The sequence below is a fragment of the Enoplosus armatus genome, chromosome 16, assembly GCF_043641665.1.
Source record: "Enoplosus armatus isolate fEnoArm2 chromosome 16, fEnoArm2.hap1, whole genome shotgun sequence".
NCBI classification, from domain to species: Eukaryota; Metazoa; Chordata; class Actinopteri; order Centrarchiformes; family Enoplosidae; genus Enoplosus; species Enoplosus armatus.
This window is the reverse complement of record NC_092195.1, coordinates 15,173,383-15,191,237: the sequence shown is the minus strand read 5'-3', so window position 1 is coordinate 15,191,237 and position 17,855 is coordinate 15,173,383. Positions and strand designations below refer to the sequence as shown.

Below are 17,855 nucleotides of genomic sequence, written 5' to 3'. Positions count from 1 at the left end.
TACTGTAACACTTTTTATTATGGCTTTACACTTTTATACAAAAATTACTTTGATATAGATATTTTCTGGCTTCTGTATCAGAATTCCCTTTTCTATAACAAAATATCTACAAAGAAGTTTTATAGCATATAGGCGGCAGGCTGGAACTTCCAGTTTAGAGTCCTTTATCTTTACTTCTTTTATTCTCTTTGTCTGATTAAACAGACTCTCTTTTTTGGACCAGAGTCCTAGTAATACACACAAACACACAAACCCACACATAGTATATATCTGTTCCTTTCAGGCTGATTTTGCTGTCTTTATTTTACAATTCATAGTCCTTGAGATATGATATCAGCCGTCCCAGTGGATTACTGCCTTGGAAGGGTTTTCTATTTCTTTGCTGTGGGTAATTTCCATTTAATGCCGCAAGAAATTATACTTGCACCTTGAATCTCGCATTGCATCCATTCCTGTTGACATCTATCCAAGGCCACCTAGGAAAACGTTTAAGTATGCAGTTGAATAAACTATAAAGGGGATATTAGTGTTATTAACTGTCTTAATATTTAACACTGGTCCCTTTCTACCTCTTTTTTAAATGTCCCTTTATTTCCTATACCTGAAATGTATTGTCAGAACAAAAAAGACTGAATAGATATCATTTGGTGTGCATAGATATTGATAAAGTGCAAATTGTGTTTGGTTAAAAAAGCTTTACAATGCAATTTCCCTGTTTGTTTACAACTTGATCCAGTCTTTGAAGCATGTAGAGGAAAACAAATCAAGTCGGTCACTGCTGTTTATATTTATGTTGGTCCTGATCTGTATATGGAAGTCCATCTCTGGTATCAGTTCTGTTTGCTCCTCCGTCACACATTTCTGACAAAGCCACGGCAAACCCTGCATCCACTGGAATTTCTTTCTCTCCCAGCTCCTTGGTTGTAATTCCTCTGCCACCCTGGTGGGGGCAGTGTTTCTGTTGAGCCCTACTTCTCATCCACCACAATGATTTCTTCAGGGATCTTCTCCTCTGAGTCAGAGCGATCCGACAGCTTGTCCAGGTACTCCATGTCGTAGAAGCGCTCAGCAACACACTGGGCTGTCAGACGGGCCTCCGGGTCGTGGTCCCAACACTCGTCTATGGAGGCGCACACCATCTGGATGCCCTGCAGGGGGAGCGGTGGAGTACAGATATAATCAGTCAGTGATACTGACTTGGGGCAAGTCTGACTGAGACAGAATATCATCACCTCAAGCTGAAACTATGAATGTTCATGTGTGGTTATGTGTATGTAGATCTGTGTCTGTGTACCAGTGTGATTTCTATGAGTGAAAACAAATAACAGGGAGTCACATAATACAGCAGAATGATACACTCAGATGCCAGTTTATTAGGTACACTTACACCTAAACTAACACAAGTGCAATAAATCCTCCCTTCATGAAGGTTGTAAGGTTCAGTTCTTGTTTACACTGTTTTAGAGAGCTGTTGGTTCAACTTTCTGTACATTTAGGAGGCTGTCGTCTGTGGTCATACTGAACTGTACTGCATTATACTGACAGGTGTTTCTGTTATTTAGCCCTCCCTCATAAATGGGGTGGACAAAATAACAGAGTGGAACATCTCAGGACTATCAGGAGGTACAGATTGTGCTGCCTATTTTACATTAAATTTGTTTAAATGGAAGTAATTCAGTAGAAAATAAATGTTTCACAATACAAAACCGAAATGGCACAGTATGCCAGTAAGCTTAAAGTGGTGGAGTTTTCTTGTAAACGAACAAAAGTTATGTCTACATTTAGTGTTACTCAACGCATTGTGTGTATCCTGGAGGTCTAACAAAAGTGAATTTCCTTTCTCATAAAACATTTGTTAAGCCAATATTTATTTATTTATTTATTTATTTTTTAAATTGTGTTAATAGGTATTGTTCTACCAAAATCATCAAGATACGTACTGTATCTTAATATTGCAATGATAACCAATGTTGCAATGTGTTTATTTTATTGGATCCCCATTAGCTTCTGCCATAGCAGTTACTAATCTTCCTGCGGTCCACACAAACCATTAATAATGATATTCAGGCTTAGACTTTTAACACAACAAATGCAGACAGGAGCTTCAGGCGAGTATTGCCAACTAACTTTCATCTGTGCCATGATGTCATGAAACAGGTAAATATATATATATATCTATATATATATAGATATATATATATAAAACCCTACTTGGGCCAAATTAATTAATTAATTATTAAAAATAATACAAGTTGCAATGAAAATGAGAGAAAATAAGGAGAGGAAAGGAGGAAATGAATCACAACATTCTTAAACCAACAATACAATCAGACATGTATAAATACTATATAAGGGCTTTGAGATCCTGAATGTTCATAGAGACACCTCAGCCTACAGGAGATCATGAAGTTAAAGTTTCACATAGCATGTACAGCGTGTGTGTGTGTGTGTGTATGTTTTGCGTCTTACTGTGTGGTTGATCCAGCTGTCAGGGATCTCAGGCCTTCCTCTGTCTCGGAGAACGCTGTCCTTCATACTCTCTACACATGGATGTTCCCTCAGGTTCCCAAAAGGTGGCTCGTACTCTTTCACCTCTGTACACACACACACACACACACACACACACACACACACACACACACACACACACACACACACACACACACACACACACACACACACACACACACACACACACACACACACACACACACACACACACACACAAAAACAAGACATAGGTACAGAGGAATTAGCCTGTGACCATGTCAAACTGGGGAGCTTTGGTTGTTTTAGACAAGCAATAAACTTTGAAACAGCTTCACATCTATTGGAAGATACAGCTCTGCTGAATAGAGGGACTAGATCAGATGGCAGTGCCCCACAGCGCACACATCAACAACACCTCTCAAAGGATTCACTGTGCGCTCTAAATTAAAACTGCAGGTTGCAAACTTTAAATAGCACTGAAGCAGCAAAAACAACTAAAGAATCCTGTGCTGCTGATAGAGAGGCCGAGGGGGAGATTTGCTGAAGAGAAACACTTATTATTATCACATTTTTACCCTCAGCGTCAAGGGGCTTAAAGAATCTCACCAACGCAGCTCTGGCTTTGTGTCAGCACCCTTACACAACACAACCCAGAGTGCTCGTCAAAGGCGAGTTACCAGAGTTTACTCAGGGCAAGATTTCAAAGCATTGACATGGAGGATATAGTCTGGAAACTGTGGGTCAAAGGTTTGCAGAGACAATTTATCTTTACATGAATTAATGTTTCCTTGGAGTAAAATAACAAATCAAATTCCAATTTCCTTTGAAGCGTGGAGGGCTTGTATAAAGAAAAGACAAGTTTCAGAGAATCCATTGAGATAAGAAAAGCCTGATGAGACACGACTGTGCGAAGAATGTTAAAGTAAATAATTAGCTCAAGCGGATTTTCAATAATTGAAAGATGACCAGGAGATGACATAGCAGTTTAAGAATCACACAGCCTTGACGAAGACAGACAGAAGCTTTAAATCGACTGTCACTGTTGACAGTTGAACACAATGATCCCTCTCATATGTTGCAATAACTACCCCAGAATGGAAACCTTTTATAATCTCCTCACCTAGAAAGACAGATATGTACTTCTGGAGCACATACAATACATTGTTATTGCAGTTTTCAACTACGAGCTTAAACCTAACTGAGTGAAAGCCTGTGTTATTGCACAATAATGTTAAATTACTGTAAATACTCAAGAAATAGGAAATGCATCACTTACAGAAGAAACGATAGCTACTGACAATGGCGACATTAATCAAAAACAAATACAGTGTAATAGTGATATTTCTGACCATCATGCTATGGCTGCTATCTAGCGTCATTAAGCTGTAAAATATAAGTATAGGCTGTTATATAACTGCTTGTGATTAATCTATGGTAATTTAGGGGTATTTGTTTCTTCAGTTATCATTCATTTGTTAAAATACAAACCTATAGCTGGACTTGCCCCTTTTGAGCTCTCAATTACTGACAGAATACACCTACAAGGCAGTCCCAGTCACTGACTGCGTAATTATCTGGTGCTATAATACAGTATATCTGGCTCTAAATGCACACACACTGCAAACATAAACTGAATGAAAGGCACAGTGCGTAAATCTGTCCCACAGAGTTTACATGACTGGAACAAAGCAGTGCCAGCTGGAGTAACCCGCCCTGTCACAAGGCCAACATATCTCTGCAAGTGAATTGACACATCTTGTATGTAGACTGTTATGTAAACTACTGGAATGAAAGTAGATGACGGTTTCACATTTCACTCTCTCAAAACATATTAAAAAGAAGCTCACAGGAACTTATGAAGCCATTAGACACTGACGAGTGCTTTTCTGAGGCTGAAACGTCCTATTTTTTTTGCGAAGTTTCTTTTCCTTAGTACTGAAGCTTAAACATAGCCCCACCCAACAATCAGTCAACGAGTCTGATATTTCTTTTTGTTTTGACAGGTCCGTGGGAGTATATAACTGTGTTCTACACTGCAAATCCACTTTGTAAACTGTTGGGCAAACATGTTTATGTGTTCATCTCCAAACAATGGGTCCAAAATACATGATTCATACCACTGAGCACTTTGCAGTGTAAACAAAAGTATGTATTCCAGGACGGAAGGATTGGCCAGTCCTGCTCTAAAAAGGAAAGATAGTTTTTCCAGGCAAACCTTAAATTAAACTCTGAACTAGCAAAAGCTATTGAAAACACAACACAGGTCGAGGGAGGAATGCTGTGGTTTGCAAAAGTCACACACTGCATATTGACAAGATTTCTGCAAAGCGAAGTTCAGCACAGTAACAATGAGGAACTTACACTATGTCTCCTACGACAGCTGACATGTAGTGATGTGAATTTTGCAATGCTAGCACATATTTCATCCTTAATGTCTATTTTCCATGCCAGTTGTCAGGCACGCCTGTAGAAACTGTCTGGGAATCTGCAGCCAAGAGAAATTCAGTTTAATTTAGCTACAACAGCAGAGTGGGGAAACTTCTCAGCGAATGTCACCTTCAGGAGCTTTGTGATGTACGTCCATGACAGTGCAGTCTTAGGTATGTTTCCATAGATAATGACTATATGGCCTCTTTCATGACCAGGTGTTGCACTTCAACCATCCCAACTACGTATAGCTTTGTCATTCATTAACCTGTTTGATTATGGCTCTAGCACATTGATGTATTTAGCGCACTGACTCGTTTAGATATCAATAGTCAAACTGCAGTAGCAAGCCAAACAGGACCAAAATGAAACGGAGAGAGAAACACAAACCATCCTAAATTATTACAGCAAAGCTGAAAGCAAACATAATCCATACCAGCATTTTATGTTTTGTTTGATATTCTTGTTCTACTGCCCTTCCAAGTTAATATTTCAGTCTAATTGTGCTCAACAAAGCATAAATATTGAAATAAAGAACAGAAAACCTGTCACCTAAACACATAAATAATGCAGAAAAACAGATCCACATAGAGTTTCAACATGTGCTGGGAAATAAATGAGTAATGTGATCACAATAACATCGTCTGCTTCCCAAAGTCTGACTGAGTCTACAACAAAAGCTTGACTAATCCACTCCCAGCCGTCTCTGCTGGTTTTCATTAGGCCGCGGTGGCTGTGACACTTGTTTGTGTTCCTCACAGGTTGTTAAAGTCATTTAGTACAGATGTATGCATGCACATTACACGTTAGCAGAGCTTACTTTTGGACATATGGCACCGACTTACCCTGGAGGCTTACCCTACCATTAACTATAGCTGATACATGCCCTGACCTTCACCTAAACCCATTAAAGAAGACCAAAAAAAACTATTTTAGCTCCCGCTGGATGCAACTTCAGTGAAACCAAATTGGGCACGTGCATTTTGTCCCCTATTCATCCACAATCAAGTGGTTTGAAATCTAAAATTTGTCCCCATATGTGGACTATGGCAGACCCCACATGCACACCATCTTCACCAGACCATCAGGCCCTCTAGTCCTGGAGGAGTTGATGGTCTGACATCTGGAGAGCAGCTGCCCTAACCTCTCCTCCTCTCCAGTCTAGCCCAACCTCTCCCTCCAGGGACTGAAGGCATTTCTCAGTCTGAAGCTCCACATTCAACACCACTCCACTATTATCCCTCTACATAGCCCCACCCGCCTGAGGAACGCCCTCATAGTCTTTCCAAGCCCTAAATCTGGACCAGCTAAATTATACAGGAGAGACATTTTAGGGAACAGAGGCAGAGATAAAAAGGCCTGAGCCTTGAATCCAGCTTTTCCTTCTCTCTGAGGTGTGTTGATCTCTCTGTTCCCCTCTCACTCTAACTCTTCCTCTGTCTTTATAGTCTTGGAAGATAAAGAAAGCAAAGTGATGGCTCATGGCTGGCTGACTGGCGTTGTCGACAGACGGCTGTGTTCTTCTCGACTGGCAGATCTCAGATCAGACCCCGGCCCGAGGATCTGTGACAGAGAGGCTATGTGGCTGCCTGCCACTGAGACGCAGAGCGCTGATCAGACATCTGTCTTCCACAGACACACACGCAGGAAGGTGGCAATAGAAACAAGAGGAAACCAGAGCTTCACCCCAGTCATTATAATGATGCCCTGGGATGTGTCACAATTTCTGTGCACGTGTTCATATTTTGTCTCAAGTGAGGTGAGTTCTCAGGGCGTCATTAGTGACTCACCAACCTCCAGGGACAACTTGGAGTGTGAAAGCACGAAACTCTTTCAGTGCACCCTGCAAACACATCATTTTAACTCTCATGGTGCTCCGATTCCAGAATCAATACCAGGCCTCTGCCAGCATACAATCTGCAAGGAGATTTTTTAGCTGCCAGTGAAGCAAAACCACATTACTGCATCTCATTTACGCAACTTATTCTTTCCACCTTCATGAGGGTCTATCAAGGTGGGAGGCTGGCTGTGTTTGTGCAATGTTTTAACCTTCCTGCATGAGAACGTCTCCTCTGGTTTTGGCCTTAATGAACTACAGATTTCATCCTGCTGCTTGTCTCGGAGAGATGCCAAGTCTAGAAAAAGTGGATGGAGATATACAGAAAACACACACATTATTCCAGCTGCTGCTATCTATAGTCTCTATTCTGGTCCCAGGGTGGGACGGGAACCCCTCTGCTTCCCCTCTCGCCAGTAAATCTACGCAAGCCTGTCCTCCCTGTCTGCTGGATGGCTGTCTACAGTGTTGCGGTGCAGTGGGAGAGTAATTAACTGCTGCCTCACCTGCCTAAGGGTAGGAAGAAAAAGACAGACAGAGAGAGGGGGCGAGAAAATGTAGATAAAGTGAGCTGAAAGTTTAGAAGACACAGAGTTTCTGTGCAAGGACAGCAAGAAAAATGTGTTTAAACTGGGTCTAAAATAACGTTTGCTGCCCGGTACAGTGTTTCTGTTTGTCAAGATCTAAATAAATGCGGGGATGAAAAGAATTAAATGGATGGAAAAGGATGAACGGGATGAATAAAGCTGTTGTCCCTCAAGAGGAAACCGAGTGAAGCCACAATACCCATTTAGTCCATCTCTACCAACATGTATCCTGTCTGGCCTGCTCTCATGAGACATTGGCTGCAAAACATCCTCATACAAAAGGAGACATCCATACTTACAACTTCACTCTAAGAACAGTGCGTCTTGGGGACTGTGCTCTGCGCAAAACAGGAAATAGTCTATTTTCTTTTCAAAGGTGTACCCACAGGGCACACATATTCTTACTGTTGGAAAAGCAAAGGGGACTGTGGGTCACTTGGCCATGTTTTTTCATAAGAGGACTCTTGGGTAGCGAAACTGTGCGATACACTTCAAGGAGGCCCAGAGGGAAGATCGTGGGGGCAAAACAGGAAAATGCCAAAGTAGAAGTGTTCATGCCCAAACCCGGCTTTCAATCATTGCTCTGACACAATGACAGGAGACAGGAGCAGTCACAGAAACTAGCTGTACCACAGAGACACTAAAGGGAAGTGAAAACAAAGACTAAGTGTCGACATGAAATACTACCCTGTGGTTTGCCTTCAGATAATCACCCATTTCTATTATTTGCACATATCCTGGCCTTGTTTTTGCTAAAGAATGACAAACACGTGTAACGGTACATTTGTAAAGTGGAGGCTGATCCTTGAGACTCCTACAAGATGGATTGTGTGCTTGACGCTTTGAGATTTTGTTCCCACAGTGATTAATGGATTGTGGACGACACACACATACTGTAGGCCCTGTCACACAGTGTCACACACTAGTAAGGCAACTCAAGGTGGAGGTGGTCGCTGCGCTTCTAATTGGTAAAGTCGTCAATGTGCTCGTATTCCTTAGAGGTCAAGTGAGCTGTGGAGGCAATTTTTCTTTTTACAGTATTTCTGAGGATATTTACACAGACCCCAAAGGGAATTTCATCAATCAGTGCTTATATCGATTTCCTTTATGCTCAACGGCCCAGGCTAATCTCTAATTTACCAAGGATAACGGCTATCTCTATGATTAACTACAGTAAAGGTCACGAGTGATGTTTACTGTGTGTACAGTGGGGGCACCATGCGATTAGTTAGGCAGTCAGAAATATCATGCTTAAAGATGCAACTGATCATGATAAACACGCAAAAAGAAAACACCCAGAGGTGGGCGCTGAGGGCACCAAAGAGGAATACTGATTAAAGAAACAGTTTGCCATTTTGGGAAATATGTTAATTCGCTTTCTTGTTGACAATTAGTGGAGAAAAGTCACGACCACGCCTGTGCCCCAGTATTTTCCCTTGTGTTTCCATTTGTTTTTATTACTTTCTTTGCAGATTGTATTTATTGTTATTTAAGTTATCAGTTTATCAGAAATTGCTCAACCTAAAATATTTTGATTGGGTTAAGTGGAGGTTTTGATATCATACAGTCTGACTGCTCTTTTAGACAAAATACAAGCATCCTAAAATCACCTGTGTGTGATCACATCTTACCTCCAATTGCGTTACACCTGGAGATGATCTCCCACAGTACAAGAGCCATGGAATAAACATCGGCCTGTTTGAAAGACTCAATGTTTTCTAGGTTGATTCTAGACTCCAGGACCTCCGGGGCCATGTACCTGGCTGTACCCACCTGAGAAAAAACAGGGAGGAAAAAAGACCACAGATGATGTGAAAGGTAAGGGGGTGTATAATATTGATTTGTATGGCTTGAACAGGGTGCTACAGGTAAGGGGAGCTGGAAAACCAAAATTAAGCCATATTTTTTAACCAATGACTACATTTTTATGACTAAACAGGAGCTGTTGAGTTGAAAAAGCGTAGTTAAGTAGACCATCTTAGCAGTAAGAGTTGTTTACCTGCATTAATCAAGTGACAGGTGGTACATTTGTGATGTAGTTAGATGTCATATCACATTCATCTGAATCAAAACATGTTGTATGTATAAAATAATTGGAAAAACAAAGGTAGCTCTGAGCTCAACAACACATTGCTTGTCTTCACATAATTACAACCTTGGAAAATGTGTTCACTGACGCTTCCCCGAAAATGCATTGAGGGCATTACAATGCATTATGTGTCCTGCACAGCAAAGGCTGACGCATTTTCATAATGAGTCATTTCCATAACGGAGTCTAATATGACTCTGGCCTATTACATCAGTGTAATGAGTCCATTAAGAATCAATCAAGCCTGTTTGTCTTGTGAGCGAAATAAAACGGCAACCTAAGAACACTTACAACACTATTTCTATCAGCATTATCCATCTGGGGCCAAGATATAGAGAGTGCCAAATATTTAGAGATGGTGTCCCTGAGTGATGAGGATCCGAAATGAAAAGTTTGATTGATAGCACGGCTCTTTTCAGGGTCTGATAAATATCTTCAAAGAAATATATGACAGGGCTTGGAATGGCTTGTGTCTGGGATGCCAGTTCAAATTATAACAGGAGAGGATTTTTCTTTTTTATCGCTGAGGGGATCAAAAGCCAAAGAAAAACCAAATAAAAAGGTTAGGATTAGAAAGCTTTACCTGCCCACTGTTGGCCAGTTCATCCACAGACAGCGTGTTGTCCAGGCGGAGGGCGAGGCCAAAGTCACACAGGCAGCAGGTCAGGTCGCTTTTCACAAGTATGTTGGAGCTCTTAATGTCCCTGTGTGCGATAGGCACCTTGTAGCGACCGCAGGGGGTGTGGTCACTGTGAAGGTGCGCCACTCCACGCGCTAGCGAACCTCCCAGCAGCCACAGGTCGTGCCAGCTGATAATATGGTGAATCAAGTACTCTTGGAGGTTCCCTCTTGGCTGGAAGGCTGTGATCAGCCAGTACTGCCTCTGCACCTTCCTTTCCTCTGCTGTCAGGAAGTGAAGCACATTGTCATGTCTCAAGTCTGCGTCTGAGAAAATTTCCTTCTCATTCCTCCAAGAAGCATACTCCTCATACTGGAAAATCTTGATGGCCACCGTCTCAAAGCCCTGCTCCTCACTGACTGAGGAGCCCTGCTTAAGCTTGGCTTTGTAAACTTCTGCAAAGCGTCCTTTTCCAACCTGAACATCCAGTTCAATGGGCAGCAGCTCCGTGTTGTGGTTGAGGTTGTTGGCGTGTGTGGAGCTACTGTCTGAACCTTCGTCGTCTATCATGATGGCGTGAGCGTCACTGAAGTCCAGCGGAAGACCCCTCTTGCGTCTGGAGCTGGCTTGCCGCTGGCGGTAGACCCGATAAAAGTAGAAGGAAGTGATGACGACAACCGCCATAACCAGCAGAGGCACCAGGCTCACCAAGATGACCGCCACCACCTGGGAATCCATGTCTGAGGGAACAACGGGATTAAGATGATGAGGATGAGTAATATGAAGGTGTCATTTGCATTGACAAACCCAGAGAATTATCCCCAAACTGAGCAGTTTTCCTCAGCTCAACAGAGCGTTTTAGTGTCTTTCAGCTCATTGTTTTGGTTTTAAGACAACTTCACTGTTTGGTTCACCCTCATCAACCTCGTTTCCAAAAAACGCTCTGATAAACCCACTGTACACTACCTGACCAAACGACAGAGTGAATATTGGACTTAAATTCATATATATAATACTCTGTATTACTAATATACTATACTAATATATAATATTTTGCTCCAGAACAGCTGCATGGAGATTATTTTGTCACCCACATTTGCATGGTCCAAAATAGATTTAAAAAGTGGGATATTTTATTATTCTCTTGGATTTTAGTCTCTTTCAAAACACTGTATAACACTTCTTTGGAATGATCATAAAACAATTTGTTTCCCACAATATAAAGAAATAAAAGTCAAATCCTGGCAGATCGTATCAGCAATGAGCTAAGAGTAAAGTAATATTCTCAGAACAGCAGAGGAGCCTGGCCCGTCCTTGTGGAATGTCTATAAGCATCAGAAAGCTAAAGTTAGCGTCTGGGCCACAAACGCAAACTGCTCCAAACCCTGACCCAGTCAACCACATATTGTGTCTCTTTATAGTGTATGTCTGATTCTTATAATTTAGGACGTGGTGTGTCTGGGAGCTGCTACGGTTTTGGCAAACAGTGAAAGTTTATGCTTGTGCTGGTTCAGTTTTTGAAGCTGTTGTCATAAAAGAAGACCTATAAAAACTATAACACCAGACAACAAATACTAAACGAGAAAGGTCCACATTTTGACGAGTTCTAAATTTAATCATTTATACATTGTCTTGTCTAGTGCCACACAACTTTCCATTTTAAAATTACCAGCTTTTACAGACCTTAATTTTGTTTATCTAGTTGAAGAAACTAATTTTAGAGGCAAGTGTAGATGTGAGGAGCAGAGTCGGTTTGAAATAAGGGAGGAGGACGAATGGGGAAGGCATCTAGCTGACTTCCCAGTCAAGCCCTCTGGTTCTCTCTAATTTTTTTTTCTAAACAGGAAACCGCATGTCTGAAATCCTCAACATGGCCCCAGCCAGTTTGTTTTTATTTTCATAGAGTGAGTAGCTATTTCTCACAACAAACCTGTCACTGTGCCTCCCGGACTCGCTCAGCTTTGACCAAAACCTTCACTGAAAGTATGAAATATTGAATGTTCAGGAGAAAAGTTTCTGTCAGTGGCAAAAATTGTGAATTACAGTAAAATGTAATGTAAAATTTGGGGGATTGTGATTCTGTGCCCAGCTGGTTAAAATCCCTTAATTTAAGAGGTTCCTTAAGTTGAACACTTTGTTTGGAAACTGAAAGAATTCTTTAAAGCAATAATTTGACATTTTGGGCAACACACTTGTTCGCTGTACGAAGCTGAACTGGTACATTAAATCATATATTCAATAGAGTTGCTTTTTTGTTTGTTTTTATTATTATTACTTATTTGTCTCGCATTTCAAGCTTCTTGCTCTCAAATGAGGTCTTCTTGCCATTTCCAATCATTTTTGTAAAATGTATTTCTGATGCACCATTGGCCCACTTGTCAGGGCAGCAGCACAATGGTGTGGAAAGAGAGTTTACTGTTACCATGGCAACTCTGAGGTATTTCAGCTGGTATGTGACAAACAACTTAGTATTTCCTCTAACTTAAGTAATGGCTTTGAGATTTTTTTTTTTTGAGTTACGGGAAAAATAATAACGCAAGTGAAAGTTCGATTAAAAAAATGCTTTGTTCAAAAGGGACACTGGTCACTAGCTCGTAGATTTACTGGTATTGTCGCCTTGTAGTTTTTATTTCTGCTGGAGCTCCTTCATTACAACACTGTCTCATGTTAGTCACTGAGAGTGCACAGACATTCTCAAAAGAAAACGAATGTATTTCCATTATGTGGTTTGCACTGTGCAGATGCTTTCAATTTGGCTCTCTGTGCAGAGCCAGGTCTCGGAAATGTACCCCGGTGTTATTATTGCCTGGATGCTGTAGTCAAAATACATCTGATTCCAGGGCCAATGCTGTAACTGGAGTCTACAAGCCAATGTCTCCAAAACCTGTTTGTAATCATGTATCTGGAGAACATTACAGTGCACACGTGTTAGCATTCATGCATGACGCCTTACATGACAAGCTGATAGAAACTGGTATAATAATATGAGGCTGACCATGACAATGACGTTACCATGTTATGTTGTACAGATGTAAGAACCACATGCATAAAACAGTGTTACTGCACTATTGCTCCACTGTGAAAGAAAAGTACCGATGCAAGAGAAATGGACTAATAAGGAATTTATGTAACTCTGTATTACTTAAAGGAGTTGGTCACAATACGTATTTGCTTTTTTTTTTTGCTCAGTATTAGACGTGAAGATCGATACCACTCTCAGGTCTTTCTGTTGACTGTAATTCTGTTAAACTCACTTGGCTCAAGAGTGGATGAAAATAAAGGATTAACAAGTGAAGTAATAGTGTCTTAACTTACTGGAGTTAAAGAAGATGTGTTCATTGCACTCCTCCTCAGAGCAGGAACAGATAAAGAACTGTGAGCCCATGCCCTTTCTTTCTTTCATCTCACACTTGCTGTTGTTGTAATCCTCCAGGACCAGACCGTACAGCTTCTGCGCCGGGTTGTGGCACACTGTATCAAAGGTGACGTTGTCATCTTTCTTCCTCCTTGGGAAGAGAAAACACACAGAAAATATTGCCATTTACTGGATTGAGTTTGATTTGTAGTCTGTGTCCGCAACTCTTTTGGCAATGAAGTTCCCTTTTCAGAGATCTGTATCATCATGTAACAAGGCGATGATAGCAGGTCTACAGTTGTGCAAATAATACTATTTTTCAGCCGTACAGTGATAAAGTGGTAACTGTAAATGTCATATTTGTCTCTTTCAGCAGTCCAGTCTCAGCATTATGTAAATTATGGCAACACGGAGGTCACTTTTACAAACAGCGAGAATTTGAAATACCATTACAAACAGGAAACAAGGAACATCCTGAACCTGCACAAATATACATATTTAAATTTTGCTTCCCTGCTGAGAAGCATTACGAGAAAAATTTGAAAGAAGTCGCGCTGTCCATGCGCCATTAGCTTTCTGCTGACCTCAGTTCATAACATGCCCGCAACACTGCTAATATAATGAGAAGCAGCAGCACGGCCTTAAGCTTTTAACACCAACACAAAGCTGCTTCCTGCTGCTTCTCACATCAAAAGTCAGATTCGATGCTGATGGGTCTTTAGGCGCTGTGTGCTGTCATAATCCAGCTAACTGTCTTCACCAGAATGCTGACTGACAAAGTGCTCAAAGGAAAAGGTCACCTCAAGGAAAAGGAAGGAAAGAGTATCCATTGTGCCCTCATTTCCTCACGTCTTTGTTTGTCCGTGTAGTATGACCTAAGCATTTTGCACCATAACCCTGGCTTTTATTTATATAGAAATGTGGTTTGGAAAATCCAGCTTTTGTGTTTAAATGCGTGGACACTTACCAGATACTGACACACACATCTGTTTCGTTTGGGCAGATGGACGTAATGTCACACTCCACCTTGCAGCTGCCTTTACCTGTGCAGCTGGTTGCCTGCACATCACAGAACTTGCACAGCCTTTTTATCTTCATTATAGTGGCTTCTGGAAAAAGAGAGAGAGGAAAAGATGGTGAGTTGGGTACACAGAAAAGGTCTAGTCTACTTTGTAAAAACTTAAAAACAGACTCAAGCCTATGCAATTGGATTGACTACGCAGCATTTGAGATTAAAACTACTGAGAGATGCAAAACATTTCCATGATGATGAATATCAGGAGTATACGTGATATTTATTAGCATGAAAAGCAAGAAAAACATTACATTTAATGAAAGGATGGGAGTCGTTTGGAATTTGCCAATAAGTAGAAGCAGATATTCAACATAACCACAAGAAAATCCAAACTATTTCATCCTAGAGGGGTGGACAGATTTTTTCCCTGTGAAGTCTGAACAATAAGAGCGGCTCGCAGTGGCATCCACCTCCTTTGGTCTTGTTCAGACTTGACTTTGCCGCCAGGCAGACCCATATCACTGAGACAGACAGGATTGTGTGATGAGTGCTTGTGGGTTTGATAATCATCTGAGGAGACAACTGCCAGACAGGCAAGAACAACAAACAAAGGAAACACGGATGCATCTCCTTGCTGAGAAGTCTCTAATTTGTCAAGCCGATGAGTTGGCTCCCCATCCAGAAAGGTGTAGCGCAAACCCTGTTCATGAATATCAAGAAAAGGGGGAGGGCAATGTATGAGTGTCTATGAATGCTTGGAGAGGGAAAGATATGTGTGTGCGTGTGTGTACGTGTTGGTGAGTGTTTGTGTTCGTGCAGAAATTCTCCGACTGCAGTCTGTCCTTGCATTGAGAGGCTATTAACGATAAACATCAGCCAGGCAACATGCCTCTGTTTGGCAAAGAAAGGAGATATGGAGCAACAAGGAAGGTGAACACTCTCTCCTCCCTTCTTCGATTTTCCTTTTCCTAAAAGGGAGTACTCCCCCACCACATAAAAGTAGATGGAAAGTTGATCTTGTGGCTTTAAGAGTTGGAAATTATCCTAAAAAAGGATATTCCAAATTTCCCAGGATCAATCTAGCACCAGTGGGTGAAGTATCATCAGGAAAGAATGTCCCCCATGACTTTGCTCGTACATGATTAGTTTGTTCAAGTGTAAACAACTTAGACTCAAGTGGTACGATGAACTGGCTGTGAGTCTATTGAGTTTCCACATGATGAAGACTCCTTACTCAATCCAGAGTTTATGTTGAGAAATAACACTGAACACACTAAAGCTTCAAATCAAAAAACAGTCTAATCACAAAAACAGGGGAAATGAAAACACACGAGACTACAGCACTGCTACAGTAAAACCACAGAACCACACTTCAGTATGCTGACTCCATGTGAACAGGAAGTTGAACCTGTTTCTTGCATCAGAATACAAACTCGAGACCTAACCAAGAGAGAAAGTGGGTTAATTTCTACCGCCATACTGCAGTTTAAAGATTAACTGCAAACAAACACCAGTGATGTATCTGAAGCTGTGTCTAAAGAGGGCACTGTGTCTAAAGAGGGCACTGACGAGACCTTCATCACATGACCCACAAAGAGAGATGTTTTAGACTGGGAAGTGTAAGTAAAAGCAGACTTCTTGACAGGAGACTGAAGAAGTCTGTTCGGTATCTGACTCACACTGACTTGAGGAATCGCTGCTGTGTGTGTGTGTGTGTGTGTGTGCTCTTAACCTGGTACAAAAAGCCTACTGTGTCATTTCAGCCAATCTGCAGGGTGGGGTTAGACCTGCGGCTCGCAGCAACAGAAATACTGTACAACCTGCAGCGTGACAGAGCAGCAAAATCTAAAGCGCTTTATGTCGACGGCATGCTTATTCCTGCTGCCTCTCAGAGTGAGGTAACTTCACAAGGAGCTAGCAGGGTGTTGCAGGCAGGTATTGCTTTCAGGCCTTGTCTTATCTGAGAGACTCCCGCACGAATAAAAACATAAAAATATTACACTTGAACTCCAGACTAAACTACTTGGCAGAGCAATTTAAAGCTATACCTGCCGGGTTGGTGAGGTGTTTTGACGTAAATCAGCACTGAGGGGATAGTCCATGCCTGAGTGCTAGTGGTGGGAAGGTGGTTTAGCCAGAGTAATTATATCATTAGAGCAACTCCTCTGAAAGAGCATGTCATTTAAACCCAGGAGGCGGGCTATGGAGGGGATGAATGCTAGTAATTGTCACCCAGGGCTACATATAATTGCAGAGAGGGGGGGGAAGAGGATTAGGAGCAGCCAAAGCCACTTGGTGCCGCTGGGACTGAGTCTGAGACAGATGAAGGTAAAACACTGTCTTCCTCGGGGGGGGGGGCTGCTAGATCTGTTAGCAATGTGGCTACACATCAAAGATGGAGATAACAGGTCTGAGGAGGGCTTTAAAGGCTGCGACAGCTTACAACAGGTGACGTCCTCCCAAGAGCTAATGTAGCATTCACAAACACTACAGGTTAACAGTGTAAACACAAATTAATTTACATATCAGGAAGATAATGGTGCGAGCATGTAAGACAAAGGCTTGTTATTTAAGGCTAATTAAACTGCGCACTTAATCAAATTAATTTGGCTTTTTTTAATGAAAAGCGATGTAACGATGTACAACAGGATCGTGTCAAACACACGTGTAAAAAAAAACCCGAGTATAGTTGATCATATGTTAATAAAAGGAGTCAATTTGTGACTTTGCAGCGTCCGTAACGCTTCACAGTCTACTGAGAGTAACTTCGCCGCAGCTTTGACAACTTTTCTGGAAGTATAAAGTTCAACTCACCCGCCTCCTCGAGCAGAATACTACCAAAGAGTATCGCTCCACACCAAAAAGCGGAAAACCGAAGTAGCTCCATTTAGAAACGGACTATACACTCCCCTCTTTCTCATTAATTTAGCGAAGCCTTGACAATTAATTTCCAGCAGGCTTTCTTCACTCCGCCTGTTGCTCCCCCAAACGCCTTCACAGCTCCGGGTAGAAGAAGCAGAGTAAACACACCAGGCAGGACTTGCCCTATATGACTCACGGTATGTGCACTTTTCATGAAACAGGAAATCTTCAGAGGGGTTGGACAGTTTTTTTTTTTCTTTCTTTTCCTTCTTCTTCTACTCTTACTTCTCAGTCATGCTCATGTGGCTCTCAAAGTCTTGAACCATGTCATTAAGAGGCTGAAACCCAGCAGAGCAAAGACTTGAAATGACATGCTCTATAATAGCTCAACCAGAAGCTTCACCTATAGGCTGCAAGTTTATGCAAACACCCCTGATTTACTTCAAAGTGGTCACACCTTTCAGATCTCATTTAGAGCTGTCAACGCTCAAAGGAGAACTGCTGGCTTCTGCCCATATTTCATTTTAATTTTTATACACTAAACTCATTTAGGTGTCCATTCCAAGTCACTAAA

At 41.6% G+C, this 17,855-nt stretch overlaps 1 protein-coding gene across 2 annotated transcripts; it reads right to left on the bottom strand.

Moving 5' to 3' along the window:
- LOC139298687 (TGF-beta receptor type-2-like) lies at positions 1–17,416 on the bottom strand. 2 transcript variants are annotated; one of them, XM_070921398.1, is made up of 8 exons: positions 17,234–17,416; positions 16,422–16,433; positions 14,372–14,510; positions 13,365–13,555; positions 10,014–10,789; positions 8,973–9,114; positions 2,470–2,594; positions 1–1,148 (listed from the first exon to the last, which is right to left on the bottom strand). In XM_070921398.1, the coding sequence occupies exons 1-8, from the start codon at positions 17,304–17,306 to the stop codon at positions 969–971; spliced, it is 1,638 nt and encodes a 545-aa protein (XP_070777499.1). In that variant the 5' UTR covers positions 17,307–17,416; the 3' UTR covers positions 1–968. The 2 variants fall into 2 exon arrangements, with proteins under 2 accessions (XP_070777499.1, XP_070777498.1); XM_070921397.1 differs by lacking the exon at positions 16,422–16,433 and having other exon boundaries at positions 14,372–14,513.
- Between the last annotated feature and the right edge of the window lie 439 nt (positions 17,417–17,855).